The sequence below is a fragment of the Paroedura picta genome, chromosome 4, assembly GCF_049243985.1.
Source record: "Paroedura picta isolate Pp20150507F chromosome 4, Ppicta_v3.0, whole genome shotgun sequence".
NCBI lineage: Eukaryota > Metazoa > Chordata > Lepidosauria > Squamata > Gekkonidae > Paroedura > Paroedura picta.
The window spans coordinates 101,637,217-101,659,093 of NC_135372.1; the positions used below are offsets into that span (position 1 = coordinate 101,637,217).

A 21,877-nucleotide genomic window follows, 5' to 3' on the forward strand; every position below is an offset into this window, starting at 1 on the left:
AGGACTCCCTGGAGAAGAGCCTAATGCTGGGAGAGATTGAGGGCAAAAGAAGAAGGGGACGACAGAGAATGAGGTGGATGGATGGAGTCACTGAAGCAGTAGGTGCAAACTTAAATGGACTCCGGGGAATGGTAGAGGACAGGAAGGCCTGGAGGATCATTGTCCATGGGGTCGCGATGGGTCGGACACGACTTCGCACATAACAACAACAACAACAACATATTATACATTTTATTTCAGATTTAATTCAGTTTTTCCAATACTGCATCAATGATTATTACAGCTAAAAGCACTGTTGCCACTGAGACATAAAAACAAATACTTTCACATTCAAAACACAGTTAATGAGAAGAATTAGTGAGGAGCTGCATACCACCAGTTGCTTAGAAGTTTTCAATCAATAAGAGCCACGCAGTAAAGATTCTAGTTGTTTAAGTTTCATTACTATACAACATAATGCACATTTAATTGAACAGCTGTGTATTAATGACTAATTTTTGCCAATTGGATATTTGCCACATCTAAGACCTCTAAAATATGTATTGCCTACGCTTCACTTAATGTAATCCCACTAACTGCTGCAGTGGAGATGCATGGGTATTGTGTGCTGAAAGAATCAAAGATGACACTGTGGAAATCCTATACCATGAACTGCTGGGGGGGGGGGAGATTATATTGCATTTCCTTTTTAGAACTACAGCATAAAACCATGTCGATATAACCCAAACCCTGCTATATCTGGATAATGAGCAATTTGAGAAAACAGGAGAAAGTTCAAATTCCAAAATAAACTTTTGAGCTTATAACGTTCATGTAAACATAAAGCAATTTGAGAGAAAGGAAGAACATATCTTTATTATTTATGAGCTCAGAATAGTCTCTTTACAAACCCTACTTTACTGGACTTTATTCTTTATTGGACACCAAGCACCCCTTTCTTGCAAATTAATGGAAAGTTTAAAAGTCTCTAAGAAATGTAGATCTTAATGGAAAATAACAGTTGCACCTTGATCCCATTACTGTGATTGTTTTCAGTTTACTTAAGAAACATGGGGAAATGGAATAAAAGTTTTTCAGAGGCAGTGTAGCATAATTTGCAGACAGCTCTCTGTGTGTGTGCAGATGTACCTTTTAGAAACCTATATATTTAAGAACACCCCCCCCCCATATGAAGAGTGCAGTGGCAGAAGCTGTTTTGTAAAACACAACATTAACTGATCCTAGATTTAGACAATGAGCCAGCATTTGTTTTAAAAAGTATTGTTTTCAAGTCAGATAGTTTGGAGGTTTGGAGCTCACGTTTCAGTTATATCCTAATGGGCCCCCTTTTTTAAAAAAGAGGCTACTTGGAACCAGCTATTCTCCTAGTCATTCTAGCCTATTCAGTTTTTGCAAGCCAAAACAGTAGGCTTTATGATAGTGATTTGAGTTGGTAGTGGTGGTTTTTGTTTGAAGCTCACTCAGACATTCAACAACCACAAAACAGGATCTGATGCAAAAATATATATTATCAGGTGTCAAAATCTGTGAACACATTTTCAGTTACAAAGTGTAGGTAACCTACTTTGTTGTGAACTGCTACCCCAGTACTATAATACCAAATCAAGCATCTTTTTATATAGTTCCCTCTAAGTGTATTACTATAGGCAATTAAAAAGACAGCTTAGACTGGGAGCACAACCAGATGAGGCAATATGGTCCCACATTCTTTGTTCCTCCAATATGGATCAATGATGTCAAAGATGCTGTTCGAACCAAAACTTGGTTAAGTTGTCCAAAGGGTAGCTATGCCAGTTACTTGACAAGAGTAATTAATTATCAAATTGTTACTCTTAGCTGTGCAAAAATATTCCTATGTTTTGCCATATTGTAACTTTTTCTTTATGTTAAATTCTCTCACAGCTGGTACAGTAGAAAAGAATTGCTGGAATAAGCCAAGTAAAAAGTGTGTTAACATAATTAAAAACAGCATTGTTTGGTTAAATGACACTTTAAAGACATTCATATCCTACCACCTTCCTTCATTTACACCTGTAGAAAGTTATAATAAATCCCAAATCCTTGCAATTCATACTATACTTGGCTGAGACACACATTTGAATGCACTGAAGACAAGAAAGCTCTGGGACATAGTTTCACTTACAGCTTTTGCAATATCTTGCAGATCCAGCCTAGCAGCCCTAGGGACAGCTCTCACAACTTTTAAAAACCAAAAAGTACTAAGTGGCCCAGTAGTTGGCTTGGATCCAAACTAACATTTCTGCAGATGAAAATATTTCTAACCACAGTGTGTGATCTTGCTCCTTCCCACATCCCCTAGCCTCCTACCCCCCAAGCTTTTTTTTTTCTTTGATGGCGAGGGACCCCAAGACCATGATTTTCAGGGCATTTGGGGCTGCTGTGGGAGAAAGGCAGGAAAACTGCACACCGTGGGCAGAAATTGCCCATGGAAATGTCAGACTGGAACCAACTCACTGCCTCTTGGCACCAGTCTAAATCCTAGTTCCCTTCCAGTGTTCACACTGTTACCTAATCCTTGACTTCGCTGCACCTTTTAAATAAGTTCTACCTACAAAACAGTCTCTCCATAATAGTTATTACAAGTTAAGTTCAACAGAATAATGAAAAGCACTTTAACAAAAATATTCAGAAAATGATTATGCTTAAAGGCCCATTCTATTTCTGAAGTGCTGTCCTTCATTGTGAGGCAGTGCTCCATTGCACAATGCATTCCACTGGCACTTCTTGCTCAGAGCAAGATGTTGGCTAAATGTGCCTAAAACCAGAAGAGCACCCCCTGCCATGGAGGAGGAGGTGTGATGATCCCAATGTTGAGAATGTACCTTCCAATTATAACTGGCGCACTACTCAACTGGGCTGACGGTATAATCTTTGCTGAAACATTTTATGAGAGACAATATGCTGACAGCACCAGAAGAATGCATTAAGACATACCAGCTTTTCCACTGCCCATAGACTTCATTACTTATCCAAATTGTGGATACAAACTGATAAAAAAACTCAGTGGATAAACACACAAGTTCTTTCTTATCTGTTCTTAAAGGCTAAATATCCACTCAAATGTATCTCAATATACATCTTTTTTAACTTCAACCTTCCTAAATTATTCATTTGGCCAATAAAAAAGCTTTAAAGTTATAATTTTATACAATAAATATCACCTACAATTAATTATTTTAAAACGTAAGGGAATTATTAGGTACCAAAAAGGCAGGGTGAAGATTTAATTATCCTTATTACAACCCATATTCTGTGTTTGTCTCCTCAGATCCCAAAAAACAGTAGTTGAGCTCTCAAAGGGCTGTAGCTGTCTATGCCCGCCACAGTAGAATGGCTAGGGGGGAAGTAATTCATCAGAATCTCAAAAGGCAAGTGAGACCCTGGAAGGAAAAGGACAATAAAAACAAAGGATACTGCTGGTACACTAATAAGGCATCAATGCAAAACCATTTACAGCTTCTGCCTCAATTCATTGCTAGCTGCTCTAATAAAATGACATCAGGTCACGAAAGGACTTTAACAATTGTGTGTCCCACATAAAAACAGGGACAAAAAAGGCCACTGAGTTCATTGTAATTTCTGTTCCATTTAAATGCTGCTGTTGGCTAAATTACACAAAAGCAGCAATGAGCTTCTCAAGACAAACACTGCACCGCAACAAGAGTTGCTGTAAGACCATTCTGCAGCTGGGCTACAAAGAAAGACCAGAAGAATAGGCAGGCATGTTTCCACAGATTAGACATTAATGGCAATCTGTCCCCAAAGATACAGCAAAGACAGATAAAGCACACAGACAATCAGGTTGCTTCGGCTTCCCTTCCCTAGCTCTGTAAGGTTCTATTGCCACTTTTCCTAAACCAGCACCTTTGTTCAGCTAAGGTGGAGACTTTCCCTGACCTGCAGTGGGCTGCAGTGAGTAGAAGAGTCTTTATTCCAGAGCCAGTCCAAGCTTCAATGATGAATGGAATAGCAAAAGTCAACACTGTGGCTCTCAGGACATAAAAAAGTGGTTTCCATCACCCTGCTAGGTTGAATGACTCCCTTTCCCTGCTGTTGTTCGCAGCAATGCTGGGAGATTATTCATTACCACTCTTAACAAGTCAGTATGTGTTTGAAAGACACTCCACTCTCCTGATCTGTTGCTGTTGAATGTGCAACTAGCAGCATCCCCAGTTGGGTGTAGATGCATCCTTCAGGTTGATGTAGTCTCCACGGCCTGGAACAGAGGAGTCTCCATCATTCAATGACATACTCATCATCTTCTCAATAAGGACTCTAGGAAGCAACAGAACACAGTTATAGAGCAAAAATTGACAGCCCTCATTTGGCATCAACAAAGACACTTTAGCAAAGACACTTTAGCATCTCCAAAATGGAAGGCAATATCTTCACACCTATAATTGCAAATATGGAGTTCTAGCACTATTTATGCTGCACCTTTCCAACCAAAAGTTTAAAACTAGAAGCATGTCAGTAGTGGATACAATTTACATCTTAAACTGCTATCAGCTTGCAGCTTCACTTTCTCAGTCCTCCCTGCTACTAACCAGTTTAGTCTCACAATTAGTCTCACTAATTTTCCACGTTCTCAGTGGCTTTTGTTTTAAATGCCTGGTGTGGCCTACTAAGTCTCTTTGTTGACTAATGCTTAAGCAGCAAGGATCTGAGAGATCATTTGCTTCAACTATACTGAAATACGCTCCTCATTAAATCCTAAATAAAAATCTGAAGACAGCTCCTCACACAAAGCTAACATGGCATCCAAAGTAAACTGAACCAATTGAAGTAACATTATACTTGCATTCTTTGACCTACAAAGGATATTTATTTAATATGCAACTTCTATACCACTCTCTCATGACTGGACTCCTCAGGGTCCATAGGCATTATCAATACAAAAACATGCAAATTCAGTGTAAGTTTGTTCCAGACTTCATCTATGGCCGCTATTCACCATAGCTCAAATTTCTATGGGTATTGTTACATCCTAAACCATGGCCCTTACTTCAAAGGCAGTCATCCCACTACAAAGTATCATTTTGATGCTCTAATTATCAGTCTTACTCTAACCCCAGGTCATCACTTTAGAATTAAAATATCGCTTGAAAGAGGACAGGATTCGTTACATGTAAGAAGGGGCTTCTCAGTGACTTATTTATATTTATTATATTTATAAAGAACATTCTTTAAAATCCTCTTTTCCTACCTCATAGATTCATTTACATTTTTGTTTTCCTTGACAGATGTTTCAGTCCAACCAGTAAAAGCATTCTCCTTACTGAAGTGATCAATTTCTTCTCTGGTCACAGCCCATGGAGAAAGGTCACACTGGAAAAGAAAATTCAGGAATGTTCAACTTCCCTTTAAAACTAAAATCAGTGTAGCTCCAGATATAACAATTAAATTTTTGAGGCTTTTAAGTCATGTTTGCCAATAGAAACTATTTCAATAGCCATTCTGCCATCCTTTGCTATCACAGCATTTTCGTATCATGTAGATTTCCTAAAACACAAACTTGCAACAGCAATAGACAGGGACTTGCTGCTTACATTCTGATTCAGTTTCCTTGGCGTAATTATGTTAAATGCTGCTATAAAGTGCCTCCCCCTCATTCTGAATAGGAAACGGAAAGGGTATCTTTCCTTCTCCCGTGTTTGCCATTCTCCTAATAAGAGCCGATTATGCTGAAGCAGACAGATAACCCTCATCAAGTGGAACTTTGAATAGCATACATTTACATCAGGCAATGCAAATCATTAAAATAGCCCTCTTTTCTATAGCTTGTTTCTTTGTTTCTAAAGAAACTAAGAAAGGATTTGCAGGATGTTTCATACTGCTACAACCCCTAGCTGTAAACCCAGGAGCCTGAAGGAAGCCTTAACAAAATAAAAACCTTCAATATGAAGTGAAATTGCCCAGCATTCAGGACCCAACCAGTGGAGTTTAGCCTAGTTTATCTCAAGGAATCATAATTGTAATCTACCTTTCAAATCTATTGGAGGACCATGCTGGCTGAGAATTAAAGCAATGAGTTAGGGAGCTCTAGCACAGCTCTCAGCCACAAAGGGAAGGGATAGTATGCAGCACTTACAAAAATAACAGATCTTTCCCCCCAGTCAAACTGACCCAAGGACTGCAAAATGCCAGAGACACCAGCCCCTGCCAACCTATTGGCCTGCTGTGGCACCACAGTAACCACAGATATCTGTTCCTCTTTGCTGTGCAGCAATGAAAGGATTAGCCCTGCTATGAGCGCACATTGCCCTTGGCCCTGTAGTTCAAATAGGTAGTGGTGATTATCCTTCCACCCACAGGGAGAAAGCAAGTAACTGGTTGCCTCCCTTCTCCCTTAGGTTAGGAGCAGGCTGCTGCTGCCAATCCTGGCTTGCTCACCTAGACAAGCAAGCCTGCAACAAATGAAGCTAGGAGCAGGGAGTGTTGCTGTTTACCCCCTACCGATGATGCTAGGGGGCCATTAGTGCTACCACTGGAATTGGGAGCAACCTTTCCACTCCTCAGATAAAAGAGGTGTCCGAGATTGGGAGGGGTGTGTGAATGTTCACCCACCAGAAGAAGGGGCTGTAGGCCCATTCACAGGAATGAGGAACTAGCCCCTCGACAGAGGCAAAGCGACTGCTGCAGCTTGTTCTCTTGTCGCTTTGGCCCAGTTATGTCAGCCCCTCCTTCCAGAAGCCTCTGTCACTTACTTTCTGGCCAAATGACACGGGCATATCTGAATAAGGCAGGCACTGGTAGAGACACAGGTCACAATGGCAGATTTAACACAGGAAATAAACTCACTTGCTTAAACACTGGAGCGGATCCTATCCAGCCAGCGCACCGACGCCTGCCCCCCCCCCAGCGTGGGCTGCTTTGGGCACAAACAGCTGCTTCAGACGCCGAAGCACCCAACCCTAGTCTTTACCTAGTAGCTCAGCAGCCCATAAACCACTGACCCTCTTGCATCTTTCCAAGGATCTCCAGGCTTACATAAATGACCATTATCCCTTTGCATCGTCACAACAGTAATATGAAGGCAACCTTGGCTGAACCTGTGAACAGCTGGATTTGAACCTAAGCCTTCCTGTTCAACTCCCGCATGGCATTCAATACACTGTTTTCCATAAAGCTACAGAGCATTCCTATCTGGGTTCACAGGTCATCCTGTGCAATCCGGATGAGACTCAGCCACAAGAAGAGATCAGGGACACTGCCAACAAGTGCCCTTGGTGTAGTGGTTAGGAGTGTGGACTTCTAATCTTGCATGCCTGGTTTGATTCTGCACTCCCCCACATGCATCCAGCTGGGTGACCTTGGGCTTGCCACGGCACTGATAAAACTGTTCTGACCAAGCAGTGATATCAGAGCTCTCAGCCTCACCCACCTCACAGGGTGTCTGTTGTGGGGAGAGGAATGGGAAGGAGATTGTAAGCCGCTTTGAGACTCCTTTGGGTAGAGAAAAGCCGCATATAGGAACCAACTCTTCTTCTTCTGCACAAATACCACTTTATTTGTTTGTTAAATTTATACCTTCCTCCTAGGACTCAAGGCAGGTTACATATAAAAATATCCTCATAAAATCCAACCCTAAAAACAGCATTAGTCCAAAAATGACCTAAGCCAGCGAGTCAAAGCCAGGGATCAGACACCTTTGCCTCAGGTTACCAACCTGTCAGGTCAAGTGGGGAAACTCTTTTCAACCTAATGTGGCAGTAGAACCCTCAGCACAAGGAAAGCCTCTTTGTCAAGTCTTCGCAAAGGATTATGATAAAACAATTACTTTGGAAGAATCCATCTTCTCAACATCTTGCCACTAGGGATAGCACTACTTGATACTCCAGGACAAGGGGAGAAAAGGAAGAAAAGAATGTACAGCGAAAATATCCACCCTAACCTCAGGGGGCAAAAATGGAGGAACCAGCCTAGGCAACTGTAAATCTCCATTTGTAAGTTCATCCTTGCCTTGCCAGCAGACTCTTTTACACATGCCTCCCCTTTCCTACCAGCCACCCTGACAACAAACTCTATCTCCCAGTAAGCCCTAGAAGATGCAACAATGCTGCTGCCTCTCACAAACCATCAAAGCAAGTTTCTTCGTCATGGAAATCTATTGCTTGTTTTGCCAACTTGGGCCACCATCACCTCTTTGCCCCTTTTCCGTTTCTGAGCAGCCAAAGCTAAATGCACAAAAGAGATGCTAGAGAAGCCAAATTCCTTCTATTTTCAGCTGGAGCAAAAGCACTGTTGCATCTTCTCCTGCCCTCCACTCTCAGTTGCCTGAGTTAGCCGCCTAAAGTTGGCTCACTTTATTAGCCAGCAGCAAACAAGGGACAGGACTTCCATCTGGCAGCTTCAGCTTGCTATCCAAATCCTGCTTCCATTTCCCACAGCTGGTGAAGGTGCTAACGCTGGTGACATCAAACATGATAATACAGGCTGATGCCTCTCTGTAGTACAGCCGAGTCATGGATGTGAAGCGCTCTTGACCTGGAAGTGGAAAGTGGAGGTTTAATCGTTACCTTCTGAAACTCTGTCCCAGTGGCCAACACAGTTAACAGTCTTCATAGCCGCCACAAAAACAGAAACGAGAAGCAAGACAAGACAAAAACACACACAGCCTTATAAAGCCAGTGGATTTACTCCTATTTGTTGCCTGGTGGTAAGTGAAATGAGGGAAAAAAGAGGAAGCAGGATGGCCTAATGTGGCCTTAGCATTTGACATTCCTGTGACAGAACCAGCATGGAATAGTGCTTAAAGAGTGACAGACCAGACTCTGGGAGACCCAGTTTGATCCCTCCTCCCCTTGGCCAAAGAAGTTTGCTGGGTGACTTTGGGCCAGCCACATATTTTCAGCCTCACAGGCCTGTTAGGAAGATAAAATGGAGGAGGGGATTAAAAGGTTGGAAATGGCTTTGGGTTGCCTGGGAGATAAGAGCAGGGCATGAATACCTAAATAAATTATCAAAGGTAAAATAAATCAGAAATAAATCTTGTCACTAGCAATGCCCTGATCACACCAAACACAAAAGTTAATCCATATGTTGGGGGTGTTCTGAGTTGGTTCACTTTCCTCTGCCTTCCTGGTTCAGAAAGCTGCATATGCCTCCCTGAGCGCTACTGGTGCTTTGCTAGGGAAGTCCAACTCAAAGTCTGAAAGTCACTTTGAATATGGGGCTTTGAGCCATCATTACTGAGAAGCAAGAGAAACATGGATGGGAGGAAGAGAAATATCCACATAGCCAAAGTTTTCACTTGCTGAAGAAACAAAGTCAAGTAGATTTTCCCGTTGGCAGTGGGAATCATTAAGGGTTAAACAGCAAACAAAGGTTTGGCTATGCTGTGAGATAACCCTTAATAAGTATCAACTGCATCACACATTACCAGCAGCCATCTCTAGAGTGTTCCAAAAGTGGTTGTTTCCAGGACTTGCACTGGAGACTGCATAAACTGCACTACAGACAGACATAGTCTGAAAAAGAGTGCTTGCACTCGAAAGCTCATGCCCTTAATAAATCTTTGTTGGTCTTAAAGGTGCTACTGGACTCTGATTTTATTGTACAGACAGGACAGAGTAAGTTCACAAAAGTTATGTCTTTCCATTTCCCAGTCCAGCTGTGCTAAAATACTCACACCAAGGACTTATATGTAACAACTGCCACTAACAGATTTGTTAGGATCAATGCAGACATAGCCAAATAAACACAACTTGATGGAATGAGCTATTTTAAAGACTTTTACATAGATTCAAGTGGGCAGCTGTGTATTTTGAGTCCCAAGGCACCTCTAAGACCACCAAACTTTTATTCATTGTAGGATTTTGGGTGCACAGCACTGAATCTGTAAGATATGTGCATTATCTCCATTGGTTGTGAACTGCCTTGAAATGCATATTTCACTGTAGCAAGCAGAAGCCAAAATCACAGGGGCTGGTAGGTGGAAGAAATCAACAAATGGTAGTGTTTATTTATTTGAAACAACCTAAAAGATCACAAAATAGTTCTCCAAAACTATTAATCTGGGTAGATATTAAGTACAAAAAAGGAAAGAAGAGAGGAAAGAGACGACTGGAGACATACTTGCTTACATATATCTTGCTTACATATCTATGGGAATTTAGAGTTGGCATCTCCCTCTGGGGCACTGGTGGGGAAGGGGGGGGTTAGGCCAGATTCAGGATGGAAAACTGGAGATTTGAGGATGGAGACGACAGAGACTTTTATTTGATGAAGTATGTTATGCGCATAAAGGCTTGTGAGTTGAACAAAATTTTGTTGATCTTAAAGTTGCCACTGGACTGAAAATTAATTTTAATGTGTGGCCACCTACACCTGTCTGTCCCAACATGAAATCTAACTTCCTTTTGCTAAAGATACTGCATTTAGCCCAAAGGGAAACAACCCTGAATATAAGAGACTCTCCCTAAAAACAATTATATACAAAAACGTATTTATAATGCACATAAACTGTAGCTTGTATGACAATTTAAGATCCCTCCATGCCCTTTCTTGGTACCACAAGTGAAAAAAAAGTTTTCCTTTTGGGTGAACAAGCTTATTCAAGGGAATACAAGCATACAAAAATCGCAAGGCACAACATTGCCTACAGTAGCGATCCCCAACCTGTGGGCTGCGGACCACATGGGGTCCGTCGACTAATTGGAGGTGGGCCCCGAAGGACGCCTTCTCCCCCCCCCCTCCCGGCCCTTTACAACACACTTCAGGTGTCATTGTCTCCCATCACTCCCAGATGGGACTATCTCGTTGCAGAGAAACAAGCTCAGCATTCCCATTGATATGTCATTGTCATGAGTTAAAATTTCCATGAAAATAAAATGTTCCTTATGTTCATTGTTGTGGCGTGTCTGTATCTTATTTTGAAGGGATATTTAAACATTACCATAGCAATCAGAGAGCGTTAGGGCAGTGGTTGACAGTAGAGGAGTAAACTACCCCCCCACACTGGGCCTCAGTAAAAGGCATTGAGTGGTCCCTGGTGAGTGGTCCCCGGTGATAAAAAGGTTGGGGAGCACTAGCCTACAGTACCTGGCTAAAATGGAAATGGCAAGCATTGCAAATAGGTTGAGTTTATCTTTTGTTGCTTCAGACCATGTCAGTGTGGCGCTGACCACAGGTTCTGGAGTGCTCCAATTCTCAAATATCTTATGAACAGTTTTTAAAATGTACTTTTCTTTAAGCATTTCCAATCAAAAAGACATAGCAATTTTTTCCTCAAGAGGAAGCCATTTTCAAAATGTTTTTATTATCATAGATAACCACTGGTACACCCTCTGCGAAGGTTTTTAAGACAAATATGCTGGGAGAAATACATCATAGTGGAGCATTTGCTGATGCCTCTCACAACTGGCAAAACTATTTGCGATTCAAAACAAGAGGAGTTCATCCTTCAGGAGTAATTAATTACCTATCTCTTCTGACATGGGTCGGTCTCAGAGGCAGGACTATGAAAACCCAGTCAGAGAGGCTTCTGTGCCTGTGAGTGAAGGTGGCAGGAAGACAACCCAAAACACCCAGGCATCAGCTATGCCATGAATTAAACAGACCACTTTCAATTAGTAATAGATGAAATCATAGTTTCAACTGCTGTCTGGACAAAATTCACAGGTTTGTTCCACGGGTGTGACACACAAAGAGAAGTACAAATAGGCAACACAAGAGGTCACCAATCATCATAAAATAAGCTTTGATCTTCTAAGTGACCAAAGTGCTCAATTCTGTTTGGTTTCCAAAGCTCCTAAATGCTAAGTACATCAGACTTTTCTGAGGAACAGAAACAGCACTTGGGAGTTGTGCATTTCTGAAGGGAAAAGACAAATAAGCACAATTACAGTACATATTAAAATGCTATAGAGATTCAGCTCACCTGCAATGTCCCATAGCTGTAGCCTCACGGTCTCAGACTCTGACCACTGTACCACCTTCAGAGCAAAGTCCACTGGGCATTCGTGAAAGAGAAGAAATAACAGGGCTGAAGAAAGAGCTGAACAGAAGCTCTGCAAAAGCACTACAGGTGGTTAGTTCTTGTTCTAGTGCAGTGGTCCCCAACCTTTTTATCACTGGGGACCAGCCAACACGACCATTTTACTGAGGCCTGGAGGGGGGTAGTCTTTTGCTAAGGGACGTTGCCATCACCTGAGCCCCTGCTCCACTTGCTTTCCTGCTGGTGTCCCTGACTTCCTGCCGCCCACTGGGGGGCGCTGCCAGCAGCAGCTGTGCAGTGCCACGCAGAGGGGGAGCCCCAGCCATGGCGGCCGCTGGAGAGCACCAAAGGTGAGCTGGCGGCAGAATGGCAGGGCAGCCCCCGAGGCAGCAGCTGCGGAGGAGGAACCGCCGCCCGGTACCGACTGATCCATGGACCGGTCCTGGTTCCCAAACGGGGTTGGGGACCACTGCTCTAGTGGATCCAAACCAAAAAATTGTTCTCTCCTGCTACCCTGAGTAACTCTGAATAAAGACTGTTCATGTGTACATATATATACTTATACCTTAAGTCCTGAATCCTAGGCCCTTATCAAGAGAACTGACAGGAAGAACATTAAATGGTGGTATTGGAGGAGAGTTTTACAGACTCTGCCAAAAATACAAATAAGTCGGTTATAGACCAGATCAAAGCCTGAATTCTTCCTAGAAACTAATGTGGCCAAACTGAAGGAAGACAGGACTCGCTAGAAAAGACAGATATGTTAGGAAATGTTGAAGACAGATAGAAAATGATGCTTGGATACTCACCATGAAGGGTCGTTCTCCACTGAGGGGAATAAGAGGACATCCTCTGGTTATTTCCACTGTTCCTCAAGGGAGGCAGGAGTATTCAAATTTTGTCCTTCCTGTTTCTTCCGGTGGGAGTAACCCAGGTTCAGTTCGGGCACTCCAATAGCTTCTAAACTTAATGATTAAACTTTCAACCATATATAAAATTAACAGGAAGAGGAACAGGTAGAAATATAGAAAGAGAAACACACCATTCGAAACAGTGACAGCTATGGAAGACAGCACAGTATACTAGACTTCTTTATTATTATTATTATTATTATCATTATCATTATCATTATCATTATTATTATTCCTGTTTTATTTGATGTGTACTCAGGTTTCCCAAATGACGATAAGGGAGGGATGAGGACATCCTCTTATTCCCCTCAGAGGAGGACTTTTCATGGTGAATATCCAAGCATCATTCTCCCTCTGAGGGGGGGGGGGACATCCTCTGGGACGTCCCCGAGCTGTCCCTATTTTTTGGGTGGGATCATCGTTTAGGGTTCTTGTTTTATATTCTGTAACACCTTCCTACCAAAACCTGCCTGGGCCGCGCTGTAGGAGTGTATTTTGTACTGTCTAATGAATATTGATAAGGAGGACCATGTAGCTGCCCTACAAATCTCTTTCAGACACTTTTTATCCTGGTGGCATCATCGCCGCTGTTCTCACTGAATGTGAGTCAGACTCACGGCTAGTTGCATCTTTTGACACCTATATGCTTCTTTTATACAGTACCTTAAGTTTCTACTTATGGCTGCCGCAGTCATCCTTGAACCTTTGTGAGGCTGCGAAATAGTAATAAACAGGGCCTGATCCTTCCTAATTCATCTCTGTGTTTTAGAAACACTTAAAACACTCTTTTCACATCCAAGGAATGCCATGCTTTCTCCTTCGCTGTCTTTGGTTTGGGATAAAATGTAGGCAGTACCACGTCTTGTCTTATATGGAAACTTGACAATACCTTCAGTTGAAAAGACGGATCAAATCTCACCACCACTCTGTCTTTGTATATTACACAGATTTTTTTCTGTGCTGACACTGTCACCAACTCTTACACTCTTCTGGCCAATGTAATTGCTACCAAAAATAGCATTTTTAGTCTTAGGAATTTTAAAGGTAACTTCCGTAGAGGTTCAGACGGAGGTTTAGTGAGGCCTTGTAACACCACATTCACGTTCCACGTGGGAAAACAAACTGTCGGTGGGCCTGTCATTGACACCCCTTTCAGTAATCTAAAGATGTGAGGAGGTCTAGACAAGCCCTTCTCCTTTATTAATGGGAGTACTGATGACAGTGTTGCTACCTGTCTTCGTAAGGTTGCTGCTCTTAATTTGTACTTTACTCCAAATCTAAAATGTCTATGATCTTTGGTCTCAAGTAGTCTGTTTTTTCTTCTACACCAGCACACAAATACTTTCCAGGCATAATTGTAGATTTTATTGGTGGACTGTCGTCTTGATGCCAATATATTGCTAATAACTTCTTCACCGTAATTTAATTTCTTTAATGCTTCCCGCTCAATCTCTGTGTGGTTAAATTTAACCAATCTGGGTCCGGGTGCCAGAATGGTCCTTGGTTAAGTAGGTTAAATCTTTTGGGGGAAAGAATTCTGAATTAGCTCTCTTTCCTGCAGTCTTACTTGGACTATGGCTTTGTTTACCTTTCATTTCATCTCTGACCATATTAACAATTTTTTGTATTAAGTAATCATAAATTTCTTTATGCCCAGAGGCTCTTGCTGTATCTTTGTCTTCCTCTGATTTGACCTCCGGTGGCTTGCTATGCTGTGGCTCCTAGGTTCACAAACTGGCCACCTCCTCTTGCGGCACACTTTTTAGAGGGTTTTCTTGCTGCTCAATCTCTCCTCCATCTTTTTGCAACTAATTGGGAAGCCTCTTTGGTGGTTGAAGAAGGGACGGTCCTAGAGGACACACCCACTGACTGTTGAGCCTCCCCCTCAATCATCAGGCTTCCATCTCCGTCTTCAGATCCGCGACTCTGCATGCTCTCCACTTCCCCGAGGCTTGTAATGGCCACCGACTCAACCAATGAGAGCGTGCCTCTACTGGCTTTTCTCTTTGCCCTGAACTACTACTAAGATAGAGTTCAGAGAATAGTAAGTATGAAGCAGAATTTAGTGTAAGTCAGAATAAGAATAAGAATATATATATATGAATATATATATATATATATACGTGTGTGTGTGTACACACATATACACACATACACTGCTGGCTGTTTCACTGTCTCCCTTGGTGAGGCAGAAAACAAACTGAACCTGGGTTACTCCCACCGGAAGGAACCAGAAGGATAAAATTTGAATAGTCCTGCCTCTCTTAAGGAACTGTGGTGGAAATAAGCAGAGGATGTGCTCGCCCCCTCAGAGGGAGAAGAGGAAGATCCAACATGAAATAGATTAACTGATTCAAGGAAACAATGGCCTTCAGTTTGCAAGGCCCAAGCAAGGCTGTTAATGATGACATATATTACGAGCATAAACATCTTCCTGAAGTTTAGCCTGGAGAGGAGACAACTGAGAGGGGAATCTGATAACTATCTTCAAGTATTTAAAAGGCTGCCATATCGAGGATGGAGCAGAGTTGTTCTCTCTTGCCCCAGAGCGACGGACCAGAACCAATGGGATGAAATTAATTCAAAATAAATTCCGTCTAAACATCCGGAAGAAGTTCCTGACAGAGCAGTTTCTCAGTGGAAGAGGCTTCCTCGGAAGGTGGTGGGTTCTCCATCTTTGGACATTTTTAAACAGAGGCTGGATAGCCATCTGACAGAGATGCTGATTCTGTGAAGGATCAAAGGGATGGCAGGTTACACTGGATGAGCGATAGGGTTGTGAGTGTCCTGCATAGTGCAGGAGGTTGGACTAGATAACCTATGAGTTCCCTTCTAACTCTATGATTCTATAGTATGACTTGTCAAAAAACTACTTAAGCAGAGGCTAGATAGTCATCTGACAGAAATGCTGATTTTATGAATTTAGATTGTGAGTGGGTGGGCAGGAAGGGATGTGCCAGTGCTTGTCTCTTGTGGCCTTTCCTTGCATATCCAGGTAATTGCTGATTGCCACTGTAGGATGGTAGGTGAATTCCCTCCAGGCCAGGCTGAATTCTGGAGATTTTTTTGGTGGGGGGGGGAGATCACTTGGGCATGAAGTTGGGGTCACTGTAGGTGGGCAGGTAGTTGTGAGTTCCTGCATTGTACAGAGGGTTGGACTAGATGACCCTGGAGATCCCTTCCAGCTCTATGATTCTACTTGCAAATTTGGAATGCTTCTCTTCCATCACTACCAATGTACCATAAATTATAGCTGCTCCTTCACAAGTTTTACTTGAGGCAAATTACTATAACAAAGCAATAGCCAATAACATGTTGATCCAGTCCATGCAACAAAAACAAAATCCATCCCAGACACTCAAGAGCTGCATAATTTACTAAGGCACAAGGTCCTAACGCATTGCAAACAAGAAGAGGGCTGAGTAGTCCACAACTATTACCTAGCTTAGTGGCTCTGAAATGCTGTTTTGTGTTTTGTTTTTTAAGGAGGGAAAGAAACAAAAAACAAAAAAACAAAAAACAATTGCTTCCCCCTCTTTAGTTCAATTGATCAAAGATATATGTAAATGCAGAGGGATGAAAGCAAAGCTTTTGTACACCAACTTCTCAGTAGGGTGGGGACTCCATGTTAGTGGCCTTTGACACAGATCATCATTCTGAGCTCTCCAATAGGAAGATGAAGGCTCACAGAAAGTATGGGGGGATGCTTCCCTTAAACTGTGATTGTATTAAATCAAGAGACTATTTAAAGATCTGATGTCTTCTAAAGCTTGTAAATCATCCAGTCCCTCTGAAGTTTCCAGCTTCAATATGCAACAGATTACCAGGAAGATTCATGTGGTCTGCAGTCCTTTTGCATTCTGAAAGTTGCATCTTGGTTGAACCATATCAGCTACATCCAAGACAAAACAGAGCCTCTTGTGGTGCAGAGTGGCAAAGCAGCAGACATGCAGTCTGAAAGCTCTGCCCATGAGGCTGGGAGTTCAATCCCAGCAGCCGGCTCAAGGTTGACTCAACCTTCCATCCTTCCAAGGTCGGTAAAATGAGTACCCAGCTTGCTGGGGGGTAAACGTTAATGACTGGGGAAGGCACTGGCAAACCACCCCGTATTGAGTCTGCCATGAAAACGCTAGAGGGCGTTACCCCAATGGTCAGACATGACCTGGTGCTTGCACAGGGGATACCTTTACCTTTACCCACCTCAACCTGCTTATTAATTTGTGTGAAACAGCAGGGGTTTGGACCCCAGTGGAAATATCCACTAACTGAGTGTAATGGCTTCTCCCTCCTGTTACGGCATAAAAAGCTTACCAAAATGCTGATTGGGATCCCCAGGAACAGTATGTTGGGGGAATCAGACAGCTATAGAGGAAATCAGCAAAACCTGCCCCTATCTCTGAAGGATTCAACCCATCACTTTGCCAGAATGGGTGTTTCTTCCATCCAAGGCAGCAAAAACACACAATTCAGAACTTTTGGAAGAAGCAGTTGATATAATTTTTAAAATTCAGAATAAAATTTGAGTCCAGTGGCACTTATAAACCCAAAGTGCAAATAAACATGGTTGGTCTTAAAGGTGACACTGGACTCAAACTTTGTTCTGCTGCCTCAGACAGCATGGCTACCCACTGTAAAAAAATGAGTCTTCAGAATTTCCCATAAAAGCCTTAATGATCTTGCTTTTATTTATTTATGTTTTAATGCTGATCCCCCTTTTACTTAAATTTATAACACATTTCCAGAATGAAGACCAAAATAAAGAGTTTAAATAAACAAATTCACCTTGTACTGTTATTCCCATTTTATACATTAGGAATAACAGTACATTTAGAAACCATAAACAATTTTTAAAATGTATCTATCAAGTCAAAGTATTTGAGTTGGAAGACTTCCATTGCTTCAAGTGGAATTACTTCCACAATGGAATCTTCAGGATTTCAATCTAAGGAAGCAAAGAAGCCCTCATCACCAATATACTCTGCTAGTAACATTCATTGCAGCTTTGCATTTTTATCCATTTTCCCATTTGGCAAGTGATTGCTTAGAGTTACTGAACATCAATATAAAGAATGCACAAACAGACCAATAACTTAAGATCCAATTCAGAAATAGGGTCAATTTTTTTCTGAAATGAAAAAAATAAAAGAACACATTACACCCAGATTGTAACATCAAACCTGTTCACATATTTTTCTGCTAGCAAACTATCTGCAGTCTCAGATCAACTGACATGAGCCTGATTGATCTACAACTGCACCATATCTCACAACATGGCTATCTATTCTTCAAGCTTTGACACAACAGCAAAATATTTTGCCCAGTCACTTCACCATGGACTTCACATACAAAAAGGAGGGAGGGGGGGAAGACTCTGAACACAAAACCTGCACAAATATCAGAAGATCTTGTCAAGAGACCCACTGTTCACAGAGGATGGACTCATAACTAAAGCCACACTGTTGGGTTAAAACATTGCACATGCTGTGTGTTTTTGTTGCACGGGGAAATACCAGTACTGATAACACCAAGACAGAGGAAGTAACTAAAGAAATTATTGCCCTTGTGAAATCGCTTGCGCTTTCTAACTCACACCCTATATTCATTACATCACACACACTCACTGGTGCTGAGAGGGTAGCTAAACCAATAGCCTCAACTGATCACTTACAAAATGTAGAAACCAGAAAGAATCATTCCCCTCCCCTCACCCACCCACCCTCTTTACAGACACATGCAGCCTAAATCTTTCCTCTCCAACTCAAGTCAATACATATTTGCCTAAAAGGGCTGCACAATCTCCATAATGCCTTTTGTTAGGACCAGTTACATGACACGTCAGTCACTGTGCCAAATTTCAAGTTCACAAGAACCCTCCATCAGGTTGGAAGCTATGAGGAAAAACATTTTAAGGAGAAAGGAAAATTCTTCAGCATGCGATTGCAGGACTGCAACCATTACTTTTAACCCAACAGATAGAACAAATGCAGACAGTATATATATATATAGTAGAAATAAAATAGGTTTGATCTATTAGTGAACCACGAAACCCTAAGATGCTTGCCAAGAATGGTGGACTGTCTGATGCTACAACGCATTTTTTCATTATCTTAAGCACAACATCACAGTATACAGTTAGCTCTACCTTAATTATTCAGGTAACTAAAAATGTCCTTTCATTCGATAAATGTAATCCATGGCAGAGACCACAGGGCTTCTAGCAGGGAAATAGACATGCATGGCTGAAGCCAGTCAGCTCCAAGTGCTTGCTGCTTGGAAAGAAGAGGCACACAAACACAGCAAACCTTTAGAGTTAAACAGTATTTTTTAAAAAGATCATTAGAACCTATCATTCATTGCAGATGTGCCTCTTAGTGTGCAGGTAGAAAACGCACTCACCTCCTACGGTAGATTTATAATGCTTGTTGAAACTATCGTTCGCATACCGCTGGACCAGCGAGGTCTTCCCAACTGTGGCATCCCCAATAATTAGAACTTTAAACATATGGTCGTGGTGACCCATGTTCTGAAACTAGCAATGGAAAGCACGCCCTGCCTAGCCTTCAGAATACTCCGCCACGTGTGAAAACGAGCACCCGGGGCTCCTGCAGCCTAGACCTTAACCGTTAACACCGCTTTCCGCCTGCACGCATCATTCCCTACAGAGGAAAGGACATCTTTCTTCCCTGCGTGCCCGGAGTCAGAGGAAGGGGGACAAAAACTGGCCCGCAGCTTCCGCGTTTAACTTCCTATTAGAAACGAACTTCTTGCCGGGAACTCAGAGCGCCAGCACGCCGCGGCTTTTAGAATGACCCTTCGCCGGGAGGAGATCTTCCCAGCTCACCTCACTTCTCAAACCCCCAACCCCGCCAGAGAAACGCATCCCAGGCGGTCTCTGCCCGAGGAATAAGCGCCGCTCACACGCTTGCTGCTCCGGCAGCCACACTTTCCACAGCTGTGGCGTGGAAGAAATGCACCGAGCCCTGCCAAATGAATTCTGCAGCTAGAGAGGCCGCGAGGTGAGGTGAAATCTTAGCCGCCGCTTCCTCCTTTCAGGAGGGGACGCGCGCTACCCTCCCCGGAGCGTGTTTCTTCCAGCCACTTTTGCTGCTGGCCACTCCTTTCCGCATTCTCCAGACTATCATGTGAGGGCTTGCGCTTCAGGGGCCAGGAAACAAACTACATTGCCCGGCATGCATAGGGTGAGATTAAAGGCGGATCGCTCTGATTGATGGGGAAATGTAGCGGTTTATGCAGGAAAGCGTATAGCTTTACAGTTGGATACGTTCAGGTGCGTGGCCGTTTTGGAACCATAAAAACCCAGCTGGTGACAGTGAGGACCTTCTAGGGTTGAATGTCTGCATACATGTTAAAAGTATATTACTTTTATTGTGCCCAAGTTAAAACTACAACGTTAGGAATTAAAAACATATCTACAGCCCATAGGCTATTGCAGCACAGTGTGATATGCACTATATCAGGGGTAGTCAAACTGCGGCCCTCCAGATGTCCATGGACTACAATTCCCAGGAGCCCCCTGCCAGCATTCGCTGGCAGGGGGGCTCCTGGGAATTGTAGTCCATGGACATCTGGAGGGCCGCAGTTTGACTACCCCTGCACTATATGAACCACTGTTATTTAGTTCTTAATTATATATTTATATACTGCCCTCTCCTGAGGCTTGCCAGATTATACACACACTTTCCCCATTTTTAAGATTAGTCGAATTTTGAGCTTTTCCCCTTGTTCTTCTTTGTTTTTATTAAATCTTTAGAAAAAGCCTCTTAATAATTTTAAGAATCTAGTTCTTTCTCAAATGTGTGCATCCTATTGAAAATTAAACACCTGTGAAGAGCCCTTGTTGGAAGGGAAATCTTAAATCTTAGAAACACCTTCAGATGCTCAGAGACACAGTTAATTTTTTGCTCCTCAGCCCCTCCCCACATTTCTTCCTTCAAACTAGTTGAGATTAATTCAGCCTCTACCACTTTCTACTTTCAATGCTATTGATATCTATTTTATTTATTATATTTATATACTGCCCTCCCTGGAGTCTCAGGGTGGTTTACATAAAACGTATAAACAATACATGAAACAATCTATAACATATAAATAACTGTAACATTAATACTAATAACTGATAATTGTAACTGTGCAAACAGTGCAACAATGCAAACAGGTCCAGAGGGCACTGATGGAGTTCTGGGAGCGAGGGTGCAGGGGCTCTTCAGATGTTGGCTATGCCCGGTCTCAACCAAATGCCTGGTAGAAGAGCTCACCCTTGCAGGCCAGCTCAGCATATAAGTGAACTTAAAAAAGTGATATATTAAGCATTCAGTCTGATTTTGATACAGTGAGACATGGCTATTTACCTTCTCACATAAAAAATGAAGGCCTATTTTTGGGGAGCTATGCAGAAGGGTGAAGAATATGAGGTGGGGAGATAAAGGTAAAGGTAAAGGTATCCCCTGTGCAAGCACCGAGTCATGTCTGACCCTTGGGGTGACGCCCTCTAGCATTTTCATGGCAGACTCAATACGGGGTGGTTTGCCAGTGCCTTCCCCAGTCATTACCGTTTACCCCCCAGCAAGCTGGGTACTCATTTTACCGACCTCGGAAGGATGGAAGGCTGAGTCAACCTTGAGCCGGCTGCTGGGATTGAACTCCCAGCCTCATGGGCAAAGCTTTCAGGTGGCTGCCTTACCACTCTGCGCCACAAGAGGCTTGAGGTGGGGAGATATAAAAGTTTAATATATTGAAAAAGATATTTATAAAAAACCTTATTTGAAAATACATCATGTTCTGCTGCATATTTTTTTACACTCATACAATCATTGTATCATTCAAATTCATCATATGCTTTACAGTTTCATGTAGCCATCCTTGGGTTTTATTTTTTGAAAATAAATGCTTGTATCCCATCACTCTAGAAAAAGAAATATAAAGGTTTAAGCTATAAGCATGTGTTGTAAACACAAACCAAAAACTTGTTTAACTTGGTTCTTAGTTC

At 42.4% G+C, this 21,877-nt stretch overlaps 1 protein-coding gene across 3 annotated transcripts; it reads right to left on the bottom strand.

Annotated features, from left to right (window-relative positions):
- Positions 1-216: 216 nt before the first annotated feature.
- Positions 217-20,007, bottom strand: RAB29 (RAB29, member RAS oncogene family). 3 transcript variants are annotated; one of them, XM_077334756.1, is made up of 5 exons: positions 19,712-20,007; positions 11,903-11,974; positions 8,327-8,508; positions 5,228-5,349; positions 217-4,296 (listed from the first exon to the last, which is right to left on the bottom strand). In XM_077334756.1, the coding sequence occupies exons 3-5, from the start codon at positions 8,486-8,488 to the stop codon at positions 4,179-4,181; spliced, it is 402 nt and encodes a 133-aa protein (XP_077190871.1). In that variant the 5' UTR covers positions 8,489-8,508; positions 11,903-11,974; positions 19,712-20,007; the 3' UTR covers positions 217-4,178. The 3 variants fall into 3 exon arrangements, with proteins under 3 accessions (XP_077190871.1, XP_077190868.1, XP_077190870.1); XM_077334753.1 differs by having other exon boundaries at positions 19,267-20,007; XM_077334755.1 differs by lacking the exon at positions 19,712-20,007 and adding an exon at positions 12,769-19,256.
- Positions 20,008-21,877: the final 1,870 nt, after the last annotated feature.

Bases quoted from the DNA above. Each gene is read 5' to 3' on its own strand.
- RAB29 (XM_077334753.1), bottom strand. From the start codon at position 19,390: ATGGGTCACCACGACCATATGTTTAAAGTTCTAATTATTGGGGATGCC. The intron at 8,509-11,902 runs GTGAGCTGAATC...TTCCACTTCCAG, and splicing joins ACAGCTATGGGACATTGCAG to GTCAAGAGCGCTTCACATCC. The intron at 5,350-8,326 runs GTGAGCCAACTT...TTTCTTTTCCAG, and splicing joins GTTTGCTGCTGGCTAATAAA to TGTGACCTTTCTCCATGGGC.